This window comes from Salvelinus namaycush, chromosome 9, assembly GCF_016432855.1.
Source record: "Salvelinus namaycush isolate Seneca chromosome 9, SaNama_1.0, whole genome shotgun sequence".
Classification (NCBI taxonomy): Eukaryota; Metazoa; Chordata; class Actinopteri; order Salmoniformes; family Salmonidae; genus Salvelinus; species Salvelinus namaycush.
This window is the reverse complement of record NC_052315.1, coordinates 30,466,529-30,488,070: the sequence shown is the minus strand read 5'-3', so window position 1 is coordinate 30,488,070 and position 21,542 is coordinate 30,466,529. Positions and strand designations below refer to the sequence as shown.

Here is a 21,542-nt window from a genome sequence, read left to right as displayed (position 1 = left end):
ATCCCAACACATCCCTACCCAACACATCACACATACAGCACCCAATGTCACAGGAAGTCCAAAAAGATCATCAAGGACAACAACCACCCGAGCCACTGCCTGTTCACTCAGCTATCATCCGGAAGGCGAGGTCAGTACAGGTGCATCAAAACTGAGACCGAGAGACTGAAAAACAGCTTCTATCTCAAGGCCATCAGACTGTTAATAAACCATCACTAGGCAGCTTCCACCCGGTTACATAACCCTGCACCTTAGAGGCTGATGCCCCATATACATAGACTTGAAATCCCTGGCCAGTTTAATAATGGAACACTAGTCACTCTAATAATGTTTATATATTCCTTAATTGCCATTCTTTTACTTTTAGGTTGTGTGTATTGTTGTGAATTGTTAGATATTACTGCACTGTTGGAGCTAGAAACACAAGCATTTCGCTACACCCACAATAACATCTGATAAACATGTGTATGTGACATCTTGATTTGATGTGGAATCATGTAGTAACCAAAAAAGTGTTAAACAAATCAAAATATATGTTATATTTGAGATTCTTCAAAGTAACCACCCTTTGCCCTTTGCCATGATGGCATTCTCTCAACCAGCTTCATGAGGTAGTCATCTGGAATTTTGGAATCAATTAAGAACAAATTCTTATTTTCAATGACAGCCTAGGAACAGTGGGTTAACTGCCTTTTTCAGGGGCAGAATGACAGATATTTACCGTGTCAGCTTGGGGATTCGATCTTGCAACCTTTCAGTTACTAGTCCAACGCTCTAACCACTAGGCTACCTGCCACCCAGGTGTGCCTTGTTAAAAGTTAATTTGTGGAATTTCATTCCTTCTAAATGCATTTGAGACAATCAGTTGTGTTGTGATAAGGTAGGGGTGGTATACAGACGATATCCATATTATGGCAAAAACATCTCAAATAAGCAGAGAAACGACAGTCCATCATTTCTTTAAAACAAGAAGGTCAGTCAAACCATCAAGCGCTATGATAAAACTGGCTCTCATGAGCACCGCCACAGGAATGGAAGACCCAGAGTTACCTCTGCTGCAGAGGATAAGTTCATTAGAGTTACCAGCCTCAGAAATTGCAGCCCAAATAAATTCTTCACAGAGTTCAAGTAACAGACACATCTCAACATCAACTGTTCAGAGGAGACTGCGAGAATCAGGCCTTCATGGTTGAATTGCTGCAAAGAAACCACTACTAAAGGACACCAAAAGGAGAAGAGACTTGCTTGGGCCAAGAAACACAAGCAATGGACATTAGACTGGTGGAAATCTGTCCTTTGGTTTTTGGTTCCAACCGCCGTGTCTTTGTGAGACAAGGGGTGGATGAATGGATGATCTCTGCACGTGTGGTTCCCACCGTGAAACATGGAGTAGGAGGTGTGATGGTGTGGGGATGCTTTGCTGGTGACACTGTCAGTGATTTATTTAGAATTCAAGGCACACTTAACCAGCATGGCTACCACAGCATTCTGCAGCGATACGCCATTCTATCTGGGTTGCGCTTTGTGGGACTATCATTTGGTTTTCAACAGGACAATGACCCAACACACCTCCAGGCAGTGTAAAGGCTATTTGACCAAGAAGGAGAGTGATGGACTGCTGCATCAGATGACCTGGCCTCCACAATCACCCGACCTCAATCCAATTGAGATGGTTTGGTATGAGATTGACCGCAGAGTAAAGGGAAAGCAGCCAACAAGTGCTCAGCATATGTGGGAACTCCTTCAAGACTGTTGGAAAAGCATTCCAGGTGAAGCTGGTTGAGAGAATGCCAAGAGTGTTCAAAGCTGTCATCAAGGCAAATTTGATTTGTTTAACACTTTTTTGGTTACTACATGATTCCATATGTGTTATTTCATAGTTTTGATGTCTTCACTATTATTTTACAATGTAGAAAATAGTAAAAATAAAGAAAAACCCTTGACTGGTATTGTAGGGCATATAATTATAATCAAGTATGATGACATTAATAATAACAATAAATTAGGGCCTCCCGGGTGGCGCAGTGGTCTAGAGCACTGCATTGCAGTTATTTATGATAACATAATTTTGTTTTGTGAATGGCTACTAAATCTTTATTTGTTACATGTTCATGTTTGCCATCCATCCCTGACCCTGAAACTTTTAAATGAAACAGCTTTATAGGCTGCCTATTTTGTATTCATCATTCATTTAGTTATCCATTAGGCCTAGATCGCCAACAGATGATCCCATTGAGATTAAAATGATAATTCCTCCTACAATAATTTATATATGTATTCATCACAATGTAGACCTGTCCCAATACTGCAATTAAACATTAGGAAAGAGTTTTGAGTTTTCGTACTGGTGCAGTTTCAAAGTATTTGTGAAGGCATATTTCTTCATGGACATCATAGCACAAGATCGATTTAAGATAAGACTTAGCTTTTCACTGGGTGGAAAGATGTCCCTTATCACATATCCTGTGTGGGTGCCATTTGGCTCAGTTGGTAGAGCATGGTGCTTACATCGCCAGGGTTGTGGCTTCCAGTATGGAAGAAAACAATTTACGTATGCACTCACTACTGTAACTCACTCTCGATAAGAGTGTCTGCTAAATGACTGTAATGTAACATGGTCTAGGCTAGGGTTTCCCTAACTCGGTCCTGTCCCCCGGAATGAAGTTGACTCATGTGGCCTAGGTAGGGTCTAGGCTACAGATTGGTTATCAAACTTTATTTGGTGTGCATTGTCTTACTGGCTATACCCTTCTCATAGAACTTTGCCATCTACTCATTTAAAATAGTCTGTTTACAGATCTGGGTTGAATGTATAGTTGTAATAACTTTGCTGTTGATAATAGTATGTCGTTTTCCCTGTTGCCCACATCCATCTACCCAGTCATCATCATGCACCCGAGTGGTACAGGCAGGATCTAGGATGGTCTTCTGAAATACAACGTTATTCAATTGAGTTTCTATACCCAGAGGCGCAATAGGGAATACTTCGAAACAGACCAAGCAGACCAGGCCTAGGTTTGAGAAGTCAATGAGAGAAGTGGGAACATTATTCCTTGGTTGTTAATTATCTATAAGTCTAAAGACACAACCTAGATTCGAAACAATGTCTTAAGTAGTTGAACATGTCATTACTACAACCACCTGAAAGTGACAAACTGACACGTTTTCCTTTTCGTCAAAAACAACTTTATATATAAGGAGTGCCTTAGATACATGCGCAGTTTGGCGGAGACCATTAGTTAGACCCGATAACATGTTTCTGCGCATGAGTTTAAACTAACCTACCTGTGTGATCATGGATTCATTATTATTTTATTTTTTTACCCCGTTTCTCCCCAATTTTGTGGTATCCAATTGGTAGTTACAGTCTTGTCTCATTGCTGCAACTCCCGTACGGCCACCTATTGGATAATCAATTTCTGCCTTTCTTCACACTGTGCTGTCTTTGGTTATTCTGCTTCCACCCAAAACGGAAGTGATTGTAGTCCAACCAGACATTTGTGTCGCGAGAACATTCTACAGTTGTCAGAGTTCATTCAAGAGGTGAGCATCGAGGAGCAGAGTCAGAGATGCATAGAGCTATCAAGAAAACATAATTTCAAACAGTTGGTAAGTAACGTTACACGCAAATGATTATATCAGACTAACTAGCTAAGTAACTTGCTATTCATTCGCAATGTGGCAAATACAAAAAAGAGCACACATAGTACAAGCTGGTGTTGTAGGTGCCTGATAGCTACGCTAGCTAACTTAAATGTCTAACTTATCTTCCCCGTGCACGAAACCATAGAAAGGTTAACAGTTCATTGATTTCCCTTGCTTTATTAATACATATGAAAAAAGTACATTGCATAGTTTTGAAAATCGGATCATATTTGATATCACAGCCAGCTTCACAGACCTTAGCGGGCTGAAAATGTAGCTAACGTTAACTAGCTGTTACTGTAGCTAACTAGATAGCTAGCTTATGCAACCTCGTAAACAATGAGTTACGAAACGTAAAAATGTTTACATTTTCAATGATGCAATGATTTTAAAGGCATTGAAACACAATTTCAATGAAGACCATCATTTAATGTATAGCTACTATTTGCTCCCAATTTGCTACTGTATTGTGCTGTGACGTTGGCTAGACTGCTGTGTGAATGACCTTTACTCTGGTAATTCAAATTGTCTTTCAGACACAGGTTCAGATATATCTGGTTCTGTTTTAGGTTGGTGATAGGATTGATACTCCCTGTCAAAATGTTGTATAAGCCAGTGCATATCTTGGATGTTATGTCAGCTTGTTTACTGAAGGATTTGGCCCAGATCCTTCCCCCCCTTCGGTGTTATGTAGCTCACACTTTCTGCTATAGCCGACCTCCAAAAAATACCCATTAGATGTTGTTTTCCCCCAAAAGGTACACCTGAACAGAATCTGTAGTATCCTGTTTGATTCAATGCCTTGCTGTTTATTGGACTACACAAAATGCTGCTGAATTGTTCATATCGTAATGGTAGCTTTCAAGTTTGATAGGCATGAGAGCAGTTATGTTTATGCTTATGTTATGCCATTTACTGAAAAATAAATTTCCCCTGTAGTCTGGACTCTTCCAGAGGTTTCAAAGCACCTTGGTGGTGGCAAAGCACAACAATGACAAGCTGACCCCCATTACGCTGAGTGCTATTACTGCAGCCAAGAAACTAGGAGGAGACGTGTCCTGTTTGGTTGCTGGAACAGACTGTGCAAAGGTAGGCTACATCTTGGGTTTGATCAGATGGTGTCTAAAGAAAGTATTCACACCCCTAGACTTTTTCCAATTTTTTTTGCTACAGCCTGAACTAAAAATGGGTTGAATTTATATTTTGTGTCACTAGCCTACACACAATACCCCATATTGTCAAAGTGGAATTATGTTTGACATTTTTTTAAACAAATTCATTTAAAATGAAAAGCTGAAATGTCTTGAGTCAATAAGTATTCAACCCATTTGTTATGGTAAGCCTAAGTAAGTTCTGGAGTAAAACTGCTTAACAAGTCACAATAAGTTACATGGACTCACTCTGTGTGCAATAATAGTGTTTAACATGCTTTTTGAGTGACCTCATCTCTGTACCCCAACTGTACAATTTATCTGTAAGGTCCCTCAGTCGAGCAGTGAATACACCCAGTCACTACAAAGTTACAGGCATCCTTCCTAACTCATGTGCCGGAGTGGAAGGAAACCGCTCAGGGATTTCACCATGAGGCCAATGGGGACTTTAAAACAGTTAGAGTTTAATGGCTGTGATATGAGAACTGAGGATGGATCAACAACATTGTTGTTACTCCAATACTAACCTAATTGACAGTGGGAAAAGGAAGACTGTACAGAATACAAATATTCCAAAACATGCAACAAGGCACTAAAGTAAAACTGCAAAAAAAGTAGCAAAGAAAATGACTTTGTCCTGAATACAAAGTGTTATGTTTGGGGCAAACACAACACATCACTGAGTACCACTCTTCATATTTTAAAACATGGTGGTGGCTGCATCATGTTATGGGTATGCTTGTCATCGGCAAGGACTAGGGAGTTTTTTAGGCTAAAAAGAAACGGAATAGAGCTAAGCACAGGTAAAATCCTAGAGGAAAACCTGGTTCAGTGTGCTTTCCAATAGACACTGGGAGACAAATTCACCTTTCAGCAGGAAAATAACCTAAAACACAAGGCCAAATATACACTGGAGTTGCTTACCAAGACGACATTGAATGTTCCTGAGAGGCCTAGTTACAGTTTTGACTTAAATCGGCTTGAAGATCTATGCCTCGGGTGTGAATTCTTGCACTACATGACCAAAAGTATGTGGTCACCTGCTATTTGGACATCTCATTTCAAAATCATGGTCATTAATATGGAGTTGGTCCCCCCCCTTTGCTGTTATAACAGCTTCCACTCTTCTGTGAGGGCTTTCCACTAGATTTTGGAACATTGCTACGGGGACTTGCTTCCATTCAGTCACAATAGCATTAGTGAGGTCGGGCACAGATGTTGGGCGAATAGGAGTTCGAATTCTACCCAAAGGTGCTTGATGGAGTTGAGGTCAGGGCTCTGTGCAGGCCAGTCAAGTTCTTCCCCACCGATCTCAAAAAAGCATTTCTGTATGGACCTCGTTTTGTGCACAGGTGCGTTGTCATGCTGAAACAGGAAAGGGCCTTCCCCAAACTGTTGCCACAAAGTTAGAAGCACAGAATCGTCTAGAATGTTATTGTATGCTGTAGCGTTAAGATTTCCCTTAACTGGAACTAGGGGGCCTAGCCCGAACAATGAAAAACAGCCCCAGGCCATTATTCCTCCTCCACTAAACTTTACAGTTGGAGCTATGCATTCAGGTAATTAGCGTACTTCTGGCATCCACCAAACACAGATTTGTCTGTCGGACTACCAGATGGTGAAGTGTGATTCATCACTCCAGAGAACGCTTTTCCACTGCTCCAGAGTCCAATGGCGGCGAGCTTACACCACTCCAGCCAATGCTTGGCATTGCGCATGGTGATCTTAGGCTTGTGTGTGGCTGCTCGGCCATGGAAAACCATTTCATGAAGCTCCCAATGAACATTTCTTGTGCTGACAATGCTTCCAGAGGCAGTTTGGAACTCTGTAGGAGGGTTGCAACCGAGAAGAGACAATTTATACGCGCTTCAGCACTCGCCGGTCCCATTCTGTGAGCTTGTTTGGCTTACTACTACGCAGCTGAGCTGTTGTTGCTTTTAGATGTTTCCACTTTACAATAACAGCACTGACAGTTGACTGGGGCAGCTCTAGCAGGACAGAAATTTGACTAACTGACTTGTTGGAAAGGTGGCATCCTATGACAGTGCTACGTTGAGTCACTGAGCTCTTCAGTAAGGCCGTTCTACTGCCAATGTTTGTTTATGGAGGTTGCATGGCTGTGTGCTCTATTTTTATACACCTGTCGGAAAACGGGTATGGCTGAAAATAGACGAATCAACTCATTTGAAGGGGTGTACACATACATACGTATGTAAATGAGATTTTACATTTATTGAAATGTTCCAAAAAAATCTAAAAACATGTGTCCACTTAGATAAAAAGTGCTCAAGGTTGACCTATTTTGCATAATGAATGTTTTGGCATTCAGGTACAAAAAGTAACTTTCTGAGCACTGGGCAATGGGCAAATATTTATGGGAAAAGATACACGGTTGAGATGTATATTTTTTTAAAAGCTTACAAACGGGGTTTACCCATTAAATGTCAATTAGCTAAATAAAACAAAAAAAAACTCAGATTTGTCATTCACATACAGTAAGTTTTTTATATTTGAGTTTGTGTTGTGCCCGCCATAGGTCGAGACCCAACATGTGCTTAAATACAGGGCAGGTTTCATGTTTTTTCTGATAAATTTAGATCGTTAAAGGTCCACACATCAGAGAATGTTGACTTGAAAGGGAATATCTGTTGATTTTATATTATACTGTCAATCCTCCATCGGAAACCTATTGCAATTATATAAATAATAGAATAGACATGACCATTTATGCTGACATTCGACAGTGGTTGGACCATCGGCCATCTTTGTGGGAGTAATTCAAAGTTAACATTTCAATTAAAATGTCAATGGTGTACCAGCTAAATTGCAGTGGTCTGAAGGGATGTCCGTTCTATGAATTACATTTCTATGATTGAAATGACACACCCTGTATTCAAGAATGTCTCAACCGATGGCGGGCACAACACAAACTTCAGATGTAAAGTACGGTCTAAACTACAACGTGAATATGATTTCATTTTTAGATATTTGACGTTTGATGTATAATTTCTTGAGGTTTGTTTTCAAGAAATTTATAAAGCAGTTTGACAACCTTGTTTTGTAACCTTTTAAATTATATCAAACTCAACTGTTTCTTGTTTCCAGTAACTTCTTCCATGAGCAATCATGTATAGAAAGTTTTGTTTAAATCAAAATGGATGCTGTCAAAAAGCGCTTGAAGTCAAATGGATTTACCCGATATCCAGACCTAGACGCTTAGTGGTTTTCTTCAAGGGATTGAGTTGCTGTATATTTATCATCTCTTCAGGTTGCACAGGAAGTCAGCAAAGTCCTAGGTGTTCTGATTGCTCAAAATGATGCTTACAAAGGCTATCTGCCAGGTATGTATATCCAGAGTATGAAGCAGATGCAGACAATAGATTCACTGAAGCTGTAAATGAGTTGGAAGTTTTACTTCAGCATCTTACTTAAAAATCTGAGTAATAATAAAAATAAAAAAAATCTATTTGCATGTGGTGTTAACAGCAACTTGCATGTCTTTCCACAGAGGAATTGACTCCACTTATTCTGGCAACCCAGAAGCAGTTCAACTTCACCCATATCTGTGCTGGAGCTTCTGCATTTGGGAAAGTAAGGTTATAAGACCCTTATATACAGTTGAAGTCGGAAGTTTACATACACTTAGGTTGGAGCCATTAAAACTCGTTTTTCAACCACTCCACAAATATCTTATTAACAATCTATAGTTTTGGCAAGTCGGTTAGGACATCTACTTTGTGCATGACACAAGTAATTTTGTCAACAATTGTTTACAGACAGATTATTTCACTTATAATTCACTATATCACAATTCCAGTGGGTCAGAAGTTTACATACACTGAGTTGACTGTGCCTTTAAACAGCTTGGAAAACACCAGAAAATGATGTCATGGCTTTAGAAGCTTCTGATAGGCTAGTTGACATCATTTGAGTCAACTGGAGGTGTACCTGTGGATGTATTTCAAGGCCTACCTTCAAACTCAGTGCCTCTTTGGTTGACATCATGGGAAAATCAAAAGAAATCAGCCAAGACCTCAGAAAATAAATTGTAGACCTCCACAAGTCTGGTTCATCCTTGGGAGCAATTTCCAAACGTACAAACAATAGTACGCAAGTATAAACACCATGGGACCACGCAGCCGTCATACCGCTCAGGAAGGAGATGCGTTCTGTCTCCTAGAGATGAATGTACTTTGGTGCGAAAAGTGCAAATAAATCCTAGAACAACAGCAAAAGACCTTGTGAAGATGCTGGAGGAAACGGGTACAAAAGTATCTATATCCACAGTAAAACGAGTCCTATATCGACATAACCTGAAAGGCCGATCAGCAAGGAAGAAGCCACTGCTCCAAAACTGCAGTGAAAAAGCCATACCACGGTTTGCAACTGCACATGGGGACAACGATCATACTTTTTGGAGAAATGTCCTCTAGTCTGATAAAAAAAAAAAAATAGAACTGTTTGGCCATAATGACCATCGTTATGTTTGGAGGAAAAGGGGGATGCTTGCAAGCTGAAGAACACCATCCTCACCTTGAAGCACGGGGGTGGCAGCATCATGTTGTGGGGGGTGCTTTGCTGCAGGAGGGACTGATGCACTTCACAAAATAGACGGCATCATGAGGTGGGAAAATTGTGGATATATTTAGGCAACATCTCAAGACATCAGTCAGGAAGTTAAAGTTTGGTCACATGGACAATGACCCCAAGCATACTTCCAAAGTTGTGGCAAAATAGCTTAAAGACAACAAAGTCAAGGTATTGGAGTGGCCATCACAAAGCCCTGACCTCAATCTTATAGAACATTTGTGAGCAGAACTGAAAAAGCATGTGCGAGCAAGGAGGCCTACAAACAGGACTCAGTTACACGAGATCTGTAAGGAGGAATGGGCCAAAATTCACCCAACTTATTGTGGGAAGCTTATGGAAGGCTACCCAAAACGTTTGACCCAAGTTCAACAATTTTGAAGGCAATGCTACCAAATACTAATTGAGTGTATGTAAACGTCTGACCCACTGGGAATGTGATGAAGGAAATAAACGCTGAAGTTAATCATTCTCTCTACTATTATTCTGACATTTTCACATTCTTAAAATAAAGTGGTGATCCTAACTGCCCTAAGACAGGGAATCTTTACTCGGATTAAATGTCAGTAATTTTGAAAAACTGAGTTGAAATGTATTTGGCTAAGGTGTATGTAAATCTCCGACTTCAACTGTACATACCTTCAGGTCATTTGTCACTTCTTAGGAAAGCGATCTGCCTGCAGATGATTTGATGTATTTCGTAGGATGGATTTGGTTTCATAAGCCTAGTGTAAAAAACATAGCTGTTATGAGTGTGCTGTATTTTTCAATCATGCCATGGTTTCTGGAACTTATTTGTAGAGCATCTTTGGCTGATCGTTACAGATTGCCTTATATCCCTGCTTATTTACCAACCCGTCTTTTCTAGAATCTGCTCCCCAGAGTGTCTGCCAAGTTGGATGTTGCTCCTATTTCAGACATTATCGAGATCAAATCCCCTGACACCTTTGTCAGAACCATCTATGCCGGTAACTAGCTTTTTGTGAATGTGTTATGAGAAGATACATTTGAACTAAAGCATATTGCTATTGTATTTTCCCCAAACCAACCTACAGTGCCTTGCAAAAGTATTCATCCTCCTTGGCGTTTTTCATATTTTTTTGCATTACAACCTGTAATTTTAAATGTATTTTTATTTGGATTTCATGTAATGGATATACACAAAATAGTCCAAATTGGTGAAGTGACGTGGAAAAAAAATCTTGTTTATTTTTTTTTATTCAAATGCACCTAAATAAGATCTAGTGCAACCAATTACCTTCAGATGTTACATAATTAGATTGCACACAGGTGGACTTTATTTAAGTGTCACATGATCTCAGAATATTTACACCTGTTCTGAAAGGCCCCAGAGTCTGCAACACCACTGAGCAAGGGGCACCACCAAGCAAGCGGCACCATGAAGACCAAGGAGCTCTCCAAACAGGTCAGAGACAAAGTTGGGGGGATTTCAGATCAGGGTTGGGTTCTAAAAAAAAAAAAAATATCTGAAACTTTGAACATCCCACGGAGAACCATTAAATCCATTATTAAAAAATGGAAAGAATATGGCACCACAACAAATCTGCCAAGAGAGGGCTGCCCACCAAAACTCACAGACCAGGTAAGGTGGGCATTAACCAGAGAGGCAACAAAGAGACCAAAGATATCCATGAAGGAGCTGCAAAGCTCCACAGCGAGATTGGAGTATCTGTCCATAGGACCACTTTAAGCCGTACACTCCACAGACCTGGGCTTTACGGAAGAGTGGACAGAAAAAAGCCATTGCTTAAGAAAAAAATAAGCAAACACGTTTGATGTTTGCCAAAAGGCTTGTCTGAGACTCCTGAAACATATGGAAGAAGGTACTCTGGTCAGATGAGACTAAAATGTTGCTTTTTGGCCATCAAGGAAAACACTATGTCTGGCGCAAACCCAACACTTCTCATCACCCCGAGAATACCATCCCCACAGTGAAGCATGGTGGTGGCAGCATCATGGTGTGGGAATTTTTTTCATTGGCAGGGACTGGGAAACTGGTCAGAATTGAAGGAATGATGGATGGTGCTAAACACAGGGAAATTCTTGAGGGAAACCTGTTTCAGAGGTTCACCTTCCAGCAGGTCAATGACCCTAAGCATACTGCTAAAGCAACACTCGAGTGGTTTAAGGGGAAACATTTAAATGTCTTGGAATGGCCTAGTCAAAGCCCAGACCTCAATCCAATTGAGAATTTGTGGTATGACTTAAAGATTGCTGTAAATCAGCGGAACCCATCCAACTTGAAGGAGCTGGAGAAGTTTTGCCTTGAAGAATAGGCAGAAATCTCAGTGGCTAGATGTGCCAAGCTTATAAAGACACCCCAAGAGACTTGCAGCTGTAATTGCTGCAAAAGTTGACTCTACAAAGTATTGACTTGGGGTGGGGGGGGGGGGGGGGTGAATAGTAATGCACGCTCAAGTGTTTTCTTTTTTTTGTGTGTCTTATTTCTTGTTTTTTTCACAAAACATATTTAGCATTTTCAAAGTGGTAGGCATGTTTATGTAAATCAAATGATACAAACCCCCCAAAAATCAAAATAGGAGAAATGCCAAGGGGGGTGAATAATTTCGCAAGCCACTGTATACTACTAAGATATCCTTCAGAATTCTTGAGCACATTATAATTCACCAATGCAGTTTAGAGTGCTTTAGACATTTTTTGATACTCAAAATGGATTTTGTTTGATATTATCATTGGAAATCAATTGAATTTGTTATTGCATTTGGGACTGCTCTTATGATTTTGACCAGTAACTCACCAACTCTCCATGTACTGTACCATAGGGAACTGGTTTGTTTTTAGATATAGAGCCAATTCAGTCTTTTGGCAATGACTAGATCCCAAAAGCCTAATTTCTCAATTGCACTTATGGGCTTTGAATGAATCAAAATGACATTATCCACTTAAACCGTTGCTGTTTAATTGTCATGTCCATATAGGTCATATTGAAAACTCATGGTGAACCTTGAGCCCAGAAGATGTTTCCCAAATTAGATTCTGTGAAATTAATTCTCTACTTTTATTTCCCATTTGTCATCAGAAGAGTTGCATGAGGTTTAGAGTTAGATAACAAAACATCACTGTTTGTCTCGTTCCCAGGAAATGCTCTCAGCACTGTCAAGTGTAATGACAATGTCAAGGTTTTCACTGTCAGAGGGACATCCTTTGAGCCCACTGAGGCAGTGCTACATCAGAGGAAGGTAGCTATAGTACTAACCATGCACTGAGACACACATGAAAAGCATACATACAAAAGCCATTGTTCTTGTTTATCATTTCTAAAATAATTATTTAATTTCCAGACTGGATAACTTATTTTGTCAGGGTATAGTTAAAAGCAAGAACTTGAGATAGTTTTATTTAATATGATCCTCTGACGATCCCCATGAGTTGTTTATTTCAGTTGCTGCGTCTGCTTCCGCTGGGATGTCTGAGTAGCTGGAAGCAACCTTGACCAAGATTGTCCGTCCAGAGCTGACCAGGGCTACGGTTGTGGTGTCTGGAGGTAGAAGTCACCTTCAGCTCATCATACTATTTGCCTTACACATCAATTTATTTCTCATGTTCATGTAAACGTTTAAATAAATCATTATTGTCTCGTCCTTTTAGGAAGGGGACTGAAGAATGGAGAGAACTTCAAGCCGCTCTATGACCTTGCTGACAAAATGAATGCTGTGGGTAATTTAGAATGAGTCTTTCAATGACAACAAATGTTACTTTCTATATTTGAATAACTGATAAATTATTGGTGAAAAAATTGAATTGCATTTTTTTGTCCATTAGGTTTGAATTGATTTCCCCCACAGTTGGTGCTTCCAGAGCTGCTGTGGATTCTGGATATGTCCCCAATGACATGCAGGTTGGACAGACTGGCAAGATCGTGGCCCCCGTAAGTGACAAACTCTGGATCATGTTACCCTCATCCTATTCTTTGATAGGCAATGTTGTGCTCACAATGGTGTCATCTGTAATAATATTGCACAATTTTTCAAGATACCGGTAAACCTTTTGTGGGTCTACATCTACAATTTTTTTCTGAAAAATGCGAATATCTGTTTTCTGAGGAGTTACCCACCCACTATCAATTATTGTGCAAGTTACCCGCAGCTTGACAAATACCTGTTAGACAATTCCTGGAATTCAGTGTTCTAAAGATGGGAATTTAACCTTTTTTAAAAGGGCAAAGGGATCCATTATCCGGTTCAACTGGGATATCCTAGCTGTGATTATCCACACATTAGACCCCATGAAATTTAGTTAATGGCACATATAGGTTCCTAAATGATTTAGCTGATCCATTAAAGAGCAGTGCACAGTGCAGTGGGTGTCTGCTCAGACCCCCAGATTAGGTCATTCTTCCCAAATTGTATTTTGCTAATGTTTTGACAAGATTGTCATGTAGGCTTAATGTATTAAATACAATTTGAATTGCAGTATTTATTTATTTTTTATCCTGTTCATATTTGTCATTCAGTTGTTCATTGTCTTCATGCACACCACTCAAAGGATTCACATAAATATTAGAAGGTAATTTCTTATCGCTACCTTCAGGCATTGTTAGGACAGAACCATGCATGTCTTATCAGTGTTAAGGTCTGTCTGCCGCCTTTTTTATTTTACAAATGTTTTACTTATTCCCTATGAGTGACATAGCCCAAAGCTGTGTTCCTGTTTGTTATGTGAGGTAACAAGCAATTTATATTTGACATAAACAGCAGTTTTATTAATTATTAGATTGAACCCCGTTTGACAATAGTGTGTTTATTTATTTATTTGCAAGCTTAAAATAGTGGTTATATCCAGTATTGAACTGCTCCAATTATACTGAACAAAAATATAAACGCAACATGTAAAGTGTTGGTCCCACTTTTAATGAGCTGAAATGAAAAGTCTCAAATTTTGTGCACAAATTTGTTTACATCCCTGTTAGTGAGCATTTATTGTTTGCCAAGGTAATCCATCCACCTGACAGGTGTGGCATATCAAGAAGCTGATTAAACAGCATGGTCATTACACGGGTGCACCTTGTGCCAGGGACAAGAGGCCACTCTAAAATGTGCAGTTTTGTCACACCACACAATGCCATAGATGTCTCAAGTTTTGAGGGATCGTGCAATTGGCATGCTGACTGCAGGAATGTCAACCAAGCTGCCTCCAACATTGTTTTAGGAAATTTGCCAGTACGTCCAACTGGCCTCACAACTGCAGATCACGTGTAAACATGCCAGCCCAGGACCTCCACATCCGGATTCACCTGCAGGATCATCTGTGACCAGCCACCTGGACAGTTGAGGAAATTGATGACTATTTCGGTCTGTAATAAAGCCCTTTGTGGGGAAAAACCCATTCTGATTGGCAAGTCCTGGCTTCCCAGTGGGTGGGCCCCTACCAGACCCACCCATGGCTGCGCCCCTGCCCATTCATGTGAAATCCATAGATTAGGGCCTAATGAATGTATTTAAATTGACTGATTTCCTTTTATGAACTAACTCTGTGAAATTATTTTATTTTTGTTCAGCATAATTTCGCTGAAATGTTTACATTTGAAAGAATCTCACGGCACAGAATTAGTTGATATTCACTCTTTCTGTCAGCATGTATGTCACAGTTAAGCTTTTGCAATTATGTAACCTAAGCTGTGGGGTGTCATGCCATAGCAACGTTTCAGGGGAGTACCACATTCTTGGCAACGGAGCAGCCAGGTTGTCATGTTGGAGTACATTTTTTTTTTTTTTTTAACATTTTTTTTTCGGTTAACAATAGCATCACCACACTTGAATGACTAGCTAGTGATGCAATCATGCTGCATGTAGGGAGTTGTTTTGACACCTGAGGGAAAGCTAGCAACACAACAGCAGGTGTGCCTGCCTGGTCTTCTTATTGAAAACTGCAAAGCTGCTAAAAGAGCTCAGAGTTCTTCTCTTTGAGAAGACTCCAAATAGGCTAGACATGCATGTACTCTATTTCCATACAGTGATATTTAAGAACTAAAGCATACATCTTTTGCTGTCGTTTTCCCTTTGCTACAGTAGGACCGTGCTCTTGCTGGACAGTACCTCTCATTGTGAAATATTGGTCCTCACTTTTAGTCTTTAGTACACTTGTGTTCATAAATTTATGCTCTGCTCCTCCGAGACTACTCCAATAACATTAAATAGCACTGAAATATTAATATGGCAGTGCATTACGCTGAAAGCCTCTGTTTTTCCCAGAGGTGGAGGGTCATACACTCTGCTTCACCACCCCCAGCATTCTCTCTGAGATGACATGGTCAGGGTCAGCACTAGAACAGCTCCATCCTCTAATATGGAAACCCAGGGCTGCGTTGTGTACGGAAAAACATAATGCAACGTTCAATTAAACAAACTGTGTTGTTCTGAAAGACCAATTGAAAAACTGGTTGTGTTGTGGGTTAAAGGCACCGCTGCCCTTTAAATATGTCACTCATTGCTTCAAGCCACACCGACCAAACTTACCTCAGTCTGTTCAAGAATGTTTTGGAGAAACGTGTTCAGTACAAGCCGTTACACAACGTAGCAAATGTTCAATGGAACTGAACTCACCCCAGGACTGCCCTGCAATCAGCTGCATCAGTACTAAGGTGCCAATGAGGTCCTTAGTGGTATCATGGTCAGCTCTTGATTACTTTTTCTGGAGATAGATAGAAAATACAATTCCTCAGTAAATATTGTCTTACCTGTGTTCAGCAGCCTGAAACAACTGACACTACATAGATGTGTATGTGCACCAAGCTCTTGTGTTATTATATTGATAAAGCTTGTTTGTCCTTGTTGTCTCTGCAGGAGTTGTACATTGCTGTTGCTATCTCTGGAGCTATTCAACATCTGTCTGGGATGAAGGACAGCAAGGTACAGTTACAGTTTTCTCCAGAATCTTCTGTTAGATAAACACAAGTATAAGAAAAAGAGCATGTTCTGATATTTTGAACTACGTTTTATTCTGCAGACTATTGTTGCCATTAACAAGGACCCAGAGGCTCCCATCTTCCAGGTGGCTGACTATGGTCTAGTGGCTGATCTCTTTAAGGTGAGATAGCAGGCTGATTACCAAACACCCTTGCCATGACTGAAACAAACCCAACACTGCACCAGCCTCCTGCACAGCGCTGAATACCTGATCAGCAAGAGGCATTTCAATAACATGACAAAAGTGACAGACAATTCTATTCACTGTTTCCCTGATACATTTTGCAAGACAAATTATTATCCCTCCTAATGGAAAGGTGCATCTGTTGAATTATTGAGGTGCTGAATTAATCAGGTGAATTGTGGCCAGAGCCTGCTGCTCTGTTAAGATGCAACAACAGCTCTCCTTCAAACCATAAAAAGAAATCGATAGTTAACTTAAGTGGCTGGGTGTAAGTTCTCAGGTTTTATTTTCTCTTCCCTAGTGTCAGTACTTTACATGCTTAGCTGCCCTCTACTGTCTGGCTGGCACATATGGCCAGTGTGCCAGAGGGTTGACAAACTCTTGGACAAGAGGGCCTTTGCTTTTGGTGAAAGAGAAGGAGCTTTTATTTTCGTGTGTATGTGTCCTGTTGTTCATCTTTTATTTACTGTGGGGGTGTGTGAGAGGCCCAGGTGTTCTGGGTAAACTCTGTAAAAGTGACTGGTAATAATAGCTCGTGGCAGCAGAGTTGTGACCTGCTGGTTATCATCTTACATGTGATCACTCCTCGGATAACCGATTAAAATGTATGGGCTTTCTCCTCTTCCTTCAATTGAAAACTGATCTCCGGGACACACTCGACTCAGGTGCTACTGATATAGTTTGTCAGATACCCTCGCTCATGCCCCTCATGCACAGTTACACTCAGATTTTAATTGGTTTATCAATTAATTGATCTTAAGTGGTGTCACCCCAAAACCATGAGACTAAACACTGACAGTTATAGCAAAGCTCAACCCTCCATTTCCATGTCGCAAGCTTACACCATGTCCATTGTGTCGACCTGCTTAGGGAGGTGTAACCATCTTAAACTCCTCTGTTTTTCTCTCACTAGGCTGTGCCTGAGATGACTGCAGCATTGAACAAGTAAGCCAGCGTTCAGCTAAGCAGCCATCCCACCACTCTTACCTGGGTACTAAGACTGTAACCACACAGTTACAACTCTCCTGTAACCTCTGCCTTAAATGGTTTCTGGAGCTACTATTTTGGGGACACTAATAATGTTATCATCATTCTACCTAAATGGCTACAGAATAAAACTCTGTTTACAAACGGTCTGTTTTTATGTATGTAGGTATGAAAATGCCACAAATAATGTTCTGCTTACCTGGCGTAGGTGATATTTTTATCCCTATTAATGCATATTTTGTATTTAACGTAGCGTCACAAAGGTCATCTTTGGGAAGTCTAAACCTGCCTCCTCACTTATTAACTATTTTTTTTTATACCAAAAGCTCTTGGTATAATGATGAAACTGACTGTAAATGGCTGTTCTTTTACCATGTTTGCCTTTTAATTGCTTTACTCTGCAATGAATTCCCTTCATGATCAACTTACAAAATGCCTGTTGACATTAAAGTGCACAGGGTAGTTTGCCATATCGAAGATTTATGCTATAATACGTTTTCTTCTGATAACACTTTGCACAACTTCAATTACAAACCCTCCAGATTTGGTAGCTGAAATGTCCCTCAATTGTTCTGGTGTCTGGCTTATGATTTCACTGAGCTTTTTTTGTCATAATTTGAATACAAACATTAGCATTGATAATGTAGAATGACTAAGGTAAGAAATAAACTAGGAACACAACACATTTGAACAGATTAAATGTACACAGCAGCAGTCCGAACAGAGAGGACTGTATTTAATGTTGGGGTCTGGAGACATCAGGCTGACTTTTGAACTATGTTTGTTAAATGTCTAAGGGTGATCAGTCTAGCATCTCCAGTCCCATATCAAGTATTTTAGACAAACCACTCAGTTCCACATCCACACAGCCCGATCCCTAAATGATATCAAATGTACAGTGCTTTCAAAAAGTATTCATACCACTTGACTTATTCCACATTGTGTTACAGCCTGAATTTAAAATGGATTAAATATACTTTTTTTCCCTCACCCATCAACACACTTGGCCAGAAACAAAGAACTTCTGAAACTCGTCAGTCTAACCTGGTTAGAGTCAGTTTGCGCTGTTCTGTGAAGGGAGTAGTACACAGCGTTGTACGAGATCTTCAGTTTCTTGGCAATTTCTCGCTTGGAGTAGCCTTCATTTCTCAGAACAAGAATAGACTGATGAGTTTCAGAAGAAAGGTCTTTGTTTCTGGCCATTTTGAGCCTGTAATTGAACCCACAAATGCTGATGCTCCAGATGCTCAACTAGTCTAAAGAAGGCCAGTTTTATTGCTTTAATCAGAACAACAGTTTTCAGCTGTGCTAACATAATTGCAAAAGGGTTTTCTAATGATCAATTAGCCTTTTTAAAATGGTAAACTTGGATTAGCTAACACAATGTGCCATTGGAACACAGGAGTGATGGTTGCTGATAATGGGTTTATGTAGATATTACATAAATCTGTCAGTTTCTAGCTACAATAGTCATTTACAACATTAACAATGGCTACACTGTATTTCTGATCAATTTGATGATATTTTAATGGACAAAAAAACATTTTTAATTTTAAATTTTCAAAAACAAGGACATTTCTAAATAACCCAAAACTTTTGATCGGTAGTGTAAGAATTCACACCCCTGAGTCAATACATGTTAGAATCACCTTTGGCAGCGATTTACAGCTGGATTGTACAATATTTGCACATTCTTTTAAAAATTATTCAAGCTCTGTCAAGTTGGTTGTTGATCATTGCTAGACATCCATTTTCAAGTCTTGCCATAGATCTTCAAGCCGATTTAAGTCAAAACTGAAACTAGGCCTCAGGAACATTCAATGTTGTCTTGGTAAGCAACTCCACTATATATTTGGCTTTGTTTTTAGGTTGTCCTGCTGAAAAGTGAATTTGTCTCCCAATGTCTGATTGGAAAGCAGACTGAACCAGTTTTTCATCTAGGATTTTGCCTGTGCTTAGCTCTTTTCTGTTCATTTTTATTCTAAACTCCCTCGTCCTTGCCGATGACAGCATACCCATAACATGATGCAGCCACCACCATGCTTGAAAATATGAATGGTGGTACTCGATGATGATGATATATTTGGTCCAAACATAATGCTGTGTGTTCAGGACATGAAGTTAATTTCGTTGCCACATTTTTTGCAGTTTTACTTTAGTGCCTTAACAGAATGCTTGTTTTAGAGTATTCTGTACAGGCTTTCTTTTAACTCTGTCATTTAGATTAGTATTGTGGAGTAACTACAATGTTGTTGATCCATCCTCAGTTTTCTCCTATCACAGCCGTTAAACTCTAACTGTTTTGAAGTCACCATTGGCATAATTTATAACTTCACCATGCTCAAAGGGATATTCGATGTCTGTTTTTTTTTTACCCATCTACCAATGTGCCCTTTGCGAGGCATTGAAAAACCTCCCTGGTCTTTGTGGTTGAATCCATTTGAAATTTACTGCACGACTGCGGGACCTTACAGATAATTGTATCTGTGGGGTACAGAGATGAGGTAGTCATTCAAAAATCATGTTAAACACCTATAATTGCACACAGTGAGTCCATGCAACTTATTAAGCAAATGTTTACTCCTGAATTTATTTAAGCTTGCCATAACAAAGGGGTTGAAAATGTATTGACTCAAGAAATGTTAGCTTTTCATTTGTCATTCATTTGTAAAAATGTCTAAAAACAGAATTCCACTTTGACATTATGGGGTATTGTGTGTAGGCCAATGACGCAACAAAATGTGGGAAAAGACAAGTGGTGTAAATACTTTCTGAAGGCACTGTAAAAGTCAGAGCCAGTCCCATTTCTGCAGAGCCCTGCTGTCTCCTAGCTGGGCCTAATGCTCCATTGCTGGTTTCTTTTGGTGACTTGTTCATATACTCATTGTGTCAATTCCTGATAATGTTCATTGCGTGTTCACTAAACTGCCTTATTGTACTCCATGGAAGATGTGCGCTGCTGGCGGAGCCACCATTCACAATTCCAGGGTGCTTTTGGCGATGAGGAGGATGGCTGTATGCCAGTGGAGGAGGCCTCTGAGTGCATGTCTTTAGTGTTAGTGAGTTTCAGGAGGGTCTTTGAGGAGTGAGCCAGTGCTGTCTGAGAGTTACAGTACCCCTGTAGCCCTTTCCTATGTCTCAGGCAGACGGTTGACGGGGGCATCTGCCTGAGATAGCCTGTACTTCTCCATGAAGGGCTCGCTGGCCTGCAGGTGGATGAGGGGCTTGGTGTGGAAGCCTCCCCGGCTTTCCTGGTTCCTCTTGTTGTAGATGTTGAGCCTGTGCTCCAGCTCAGGGCTGGTCTTGGTGGAGCCAGCAGGGCTGGGCATTTTGAGGTTGACAGGGTCCAGGCCCTTCTGGCCCAGACAGGAGTCCTCAGACAGCGAGGAGAGCAACTCCTGCACCACGGCGCTGGGGTGTCCTCTGGGGCCAGGCTGTGTGCCCAGGGCCAGGGGGCTGCAGTAGGGTGGGGGGTAACAGCGCTGGCCGCTGTAGGAGTCTGTGGAGGTGGAAGCCTCACGGACGGTGGAACTGCAGTCGGTGGTGGAGCCAAGGGTGTGGCTGCTGATGCTGTGCTGGCGGGCGCTGAAGCTGGAGTGGGACATGGTGGCGTTGGAGGCCTCGCTCACAGAGCCGCCTGTCTGCTGCAGGCGGATGGACGCTGCGTCTGCACTCACCAGAGACGAGGGCTGCTGGCTGGGGTTGTTGGGAAGATGGATGTCTATGGCTGCGGTGATGACACGAGCTGGATCTGGGATTCCAATATCTACAAGAAAACATTTTGAACTCATCACAATACTGCTGACTGACTGTGAAATAAAGGACAGAAACAAATGTGTCAGAGTGGGAAGTATTGTTAATTCTTACCACTGCTTGCCTCACTGTAGTACTGGCTGATGTAGTTGTTCATGTCGTCTTGAATAACATGATCTGAAAGAAATAAGAAACGAAATACATGTGCACTCTTTCTCTAAAACAATAAAATGAGTTGGATGTTTGGTACCCTTATCTATTTCTGTGTTTGTTGTGTAAAGGTTTCCC

The 21,542-nt window shown here is 40.7% G+C and overlaps 1 protein-coding gene and 1 pseudogene across 1 annotated transcript in view; one reads left to right on the top strand and one right to left on the bottom strand.

The window, feature by feature from the left end:
- The first annotated feature begins 2,671 nt into the window (after window positions 1-2,671).
- Window positions 2,672-18,067, top strand: LOC120053227 (annotated as a pseudogene).
- Window positions 18,068-20,441: 2,374 nt separating this feature from the next.
- The window catches only part of LOC120053226 (transmembrane protein 266-like), a 62,688-nt gene continuing 61,587 nt past the window's right edge, over window positions 20,442-21,542 (bottom strand). Inside the window, exons 9-10 of the mRNA XM_039000374.1 lie at window positions 21,369-21,431; window positions 20,442-21,267 (exon numbers count right to left, since the gene is read on the bottom strand). Coding sequence (XP_038856302.1) covers window positions 20,633-21,267; window positions 21,369-21,431 — 698 coding nt within the window. The 3' untranslated portion in view covers window positions 20,442-20,632. The remainder of the gene's footprint in view (window positions 21,268-21,368; window positions 21,432-21,542) is intronic.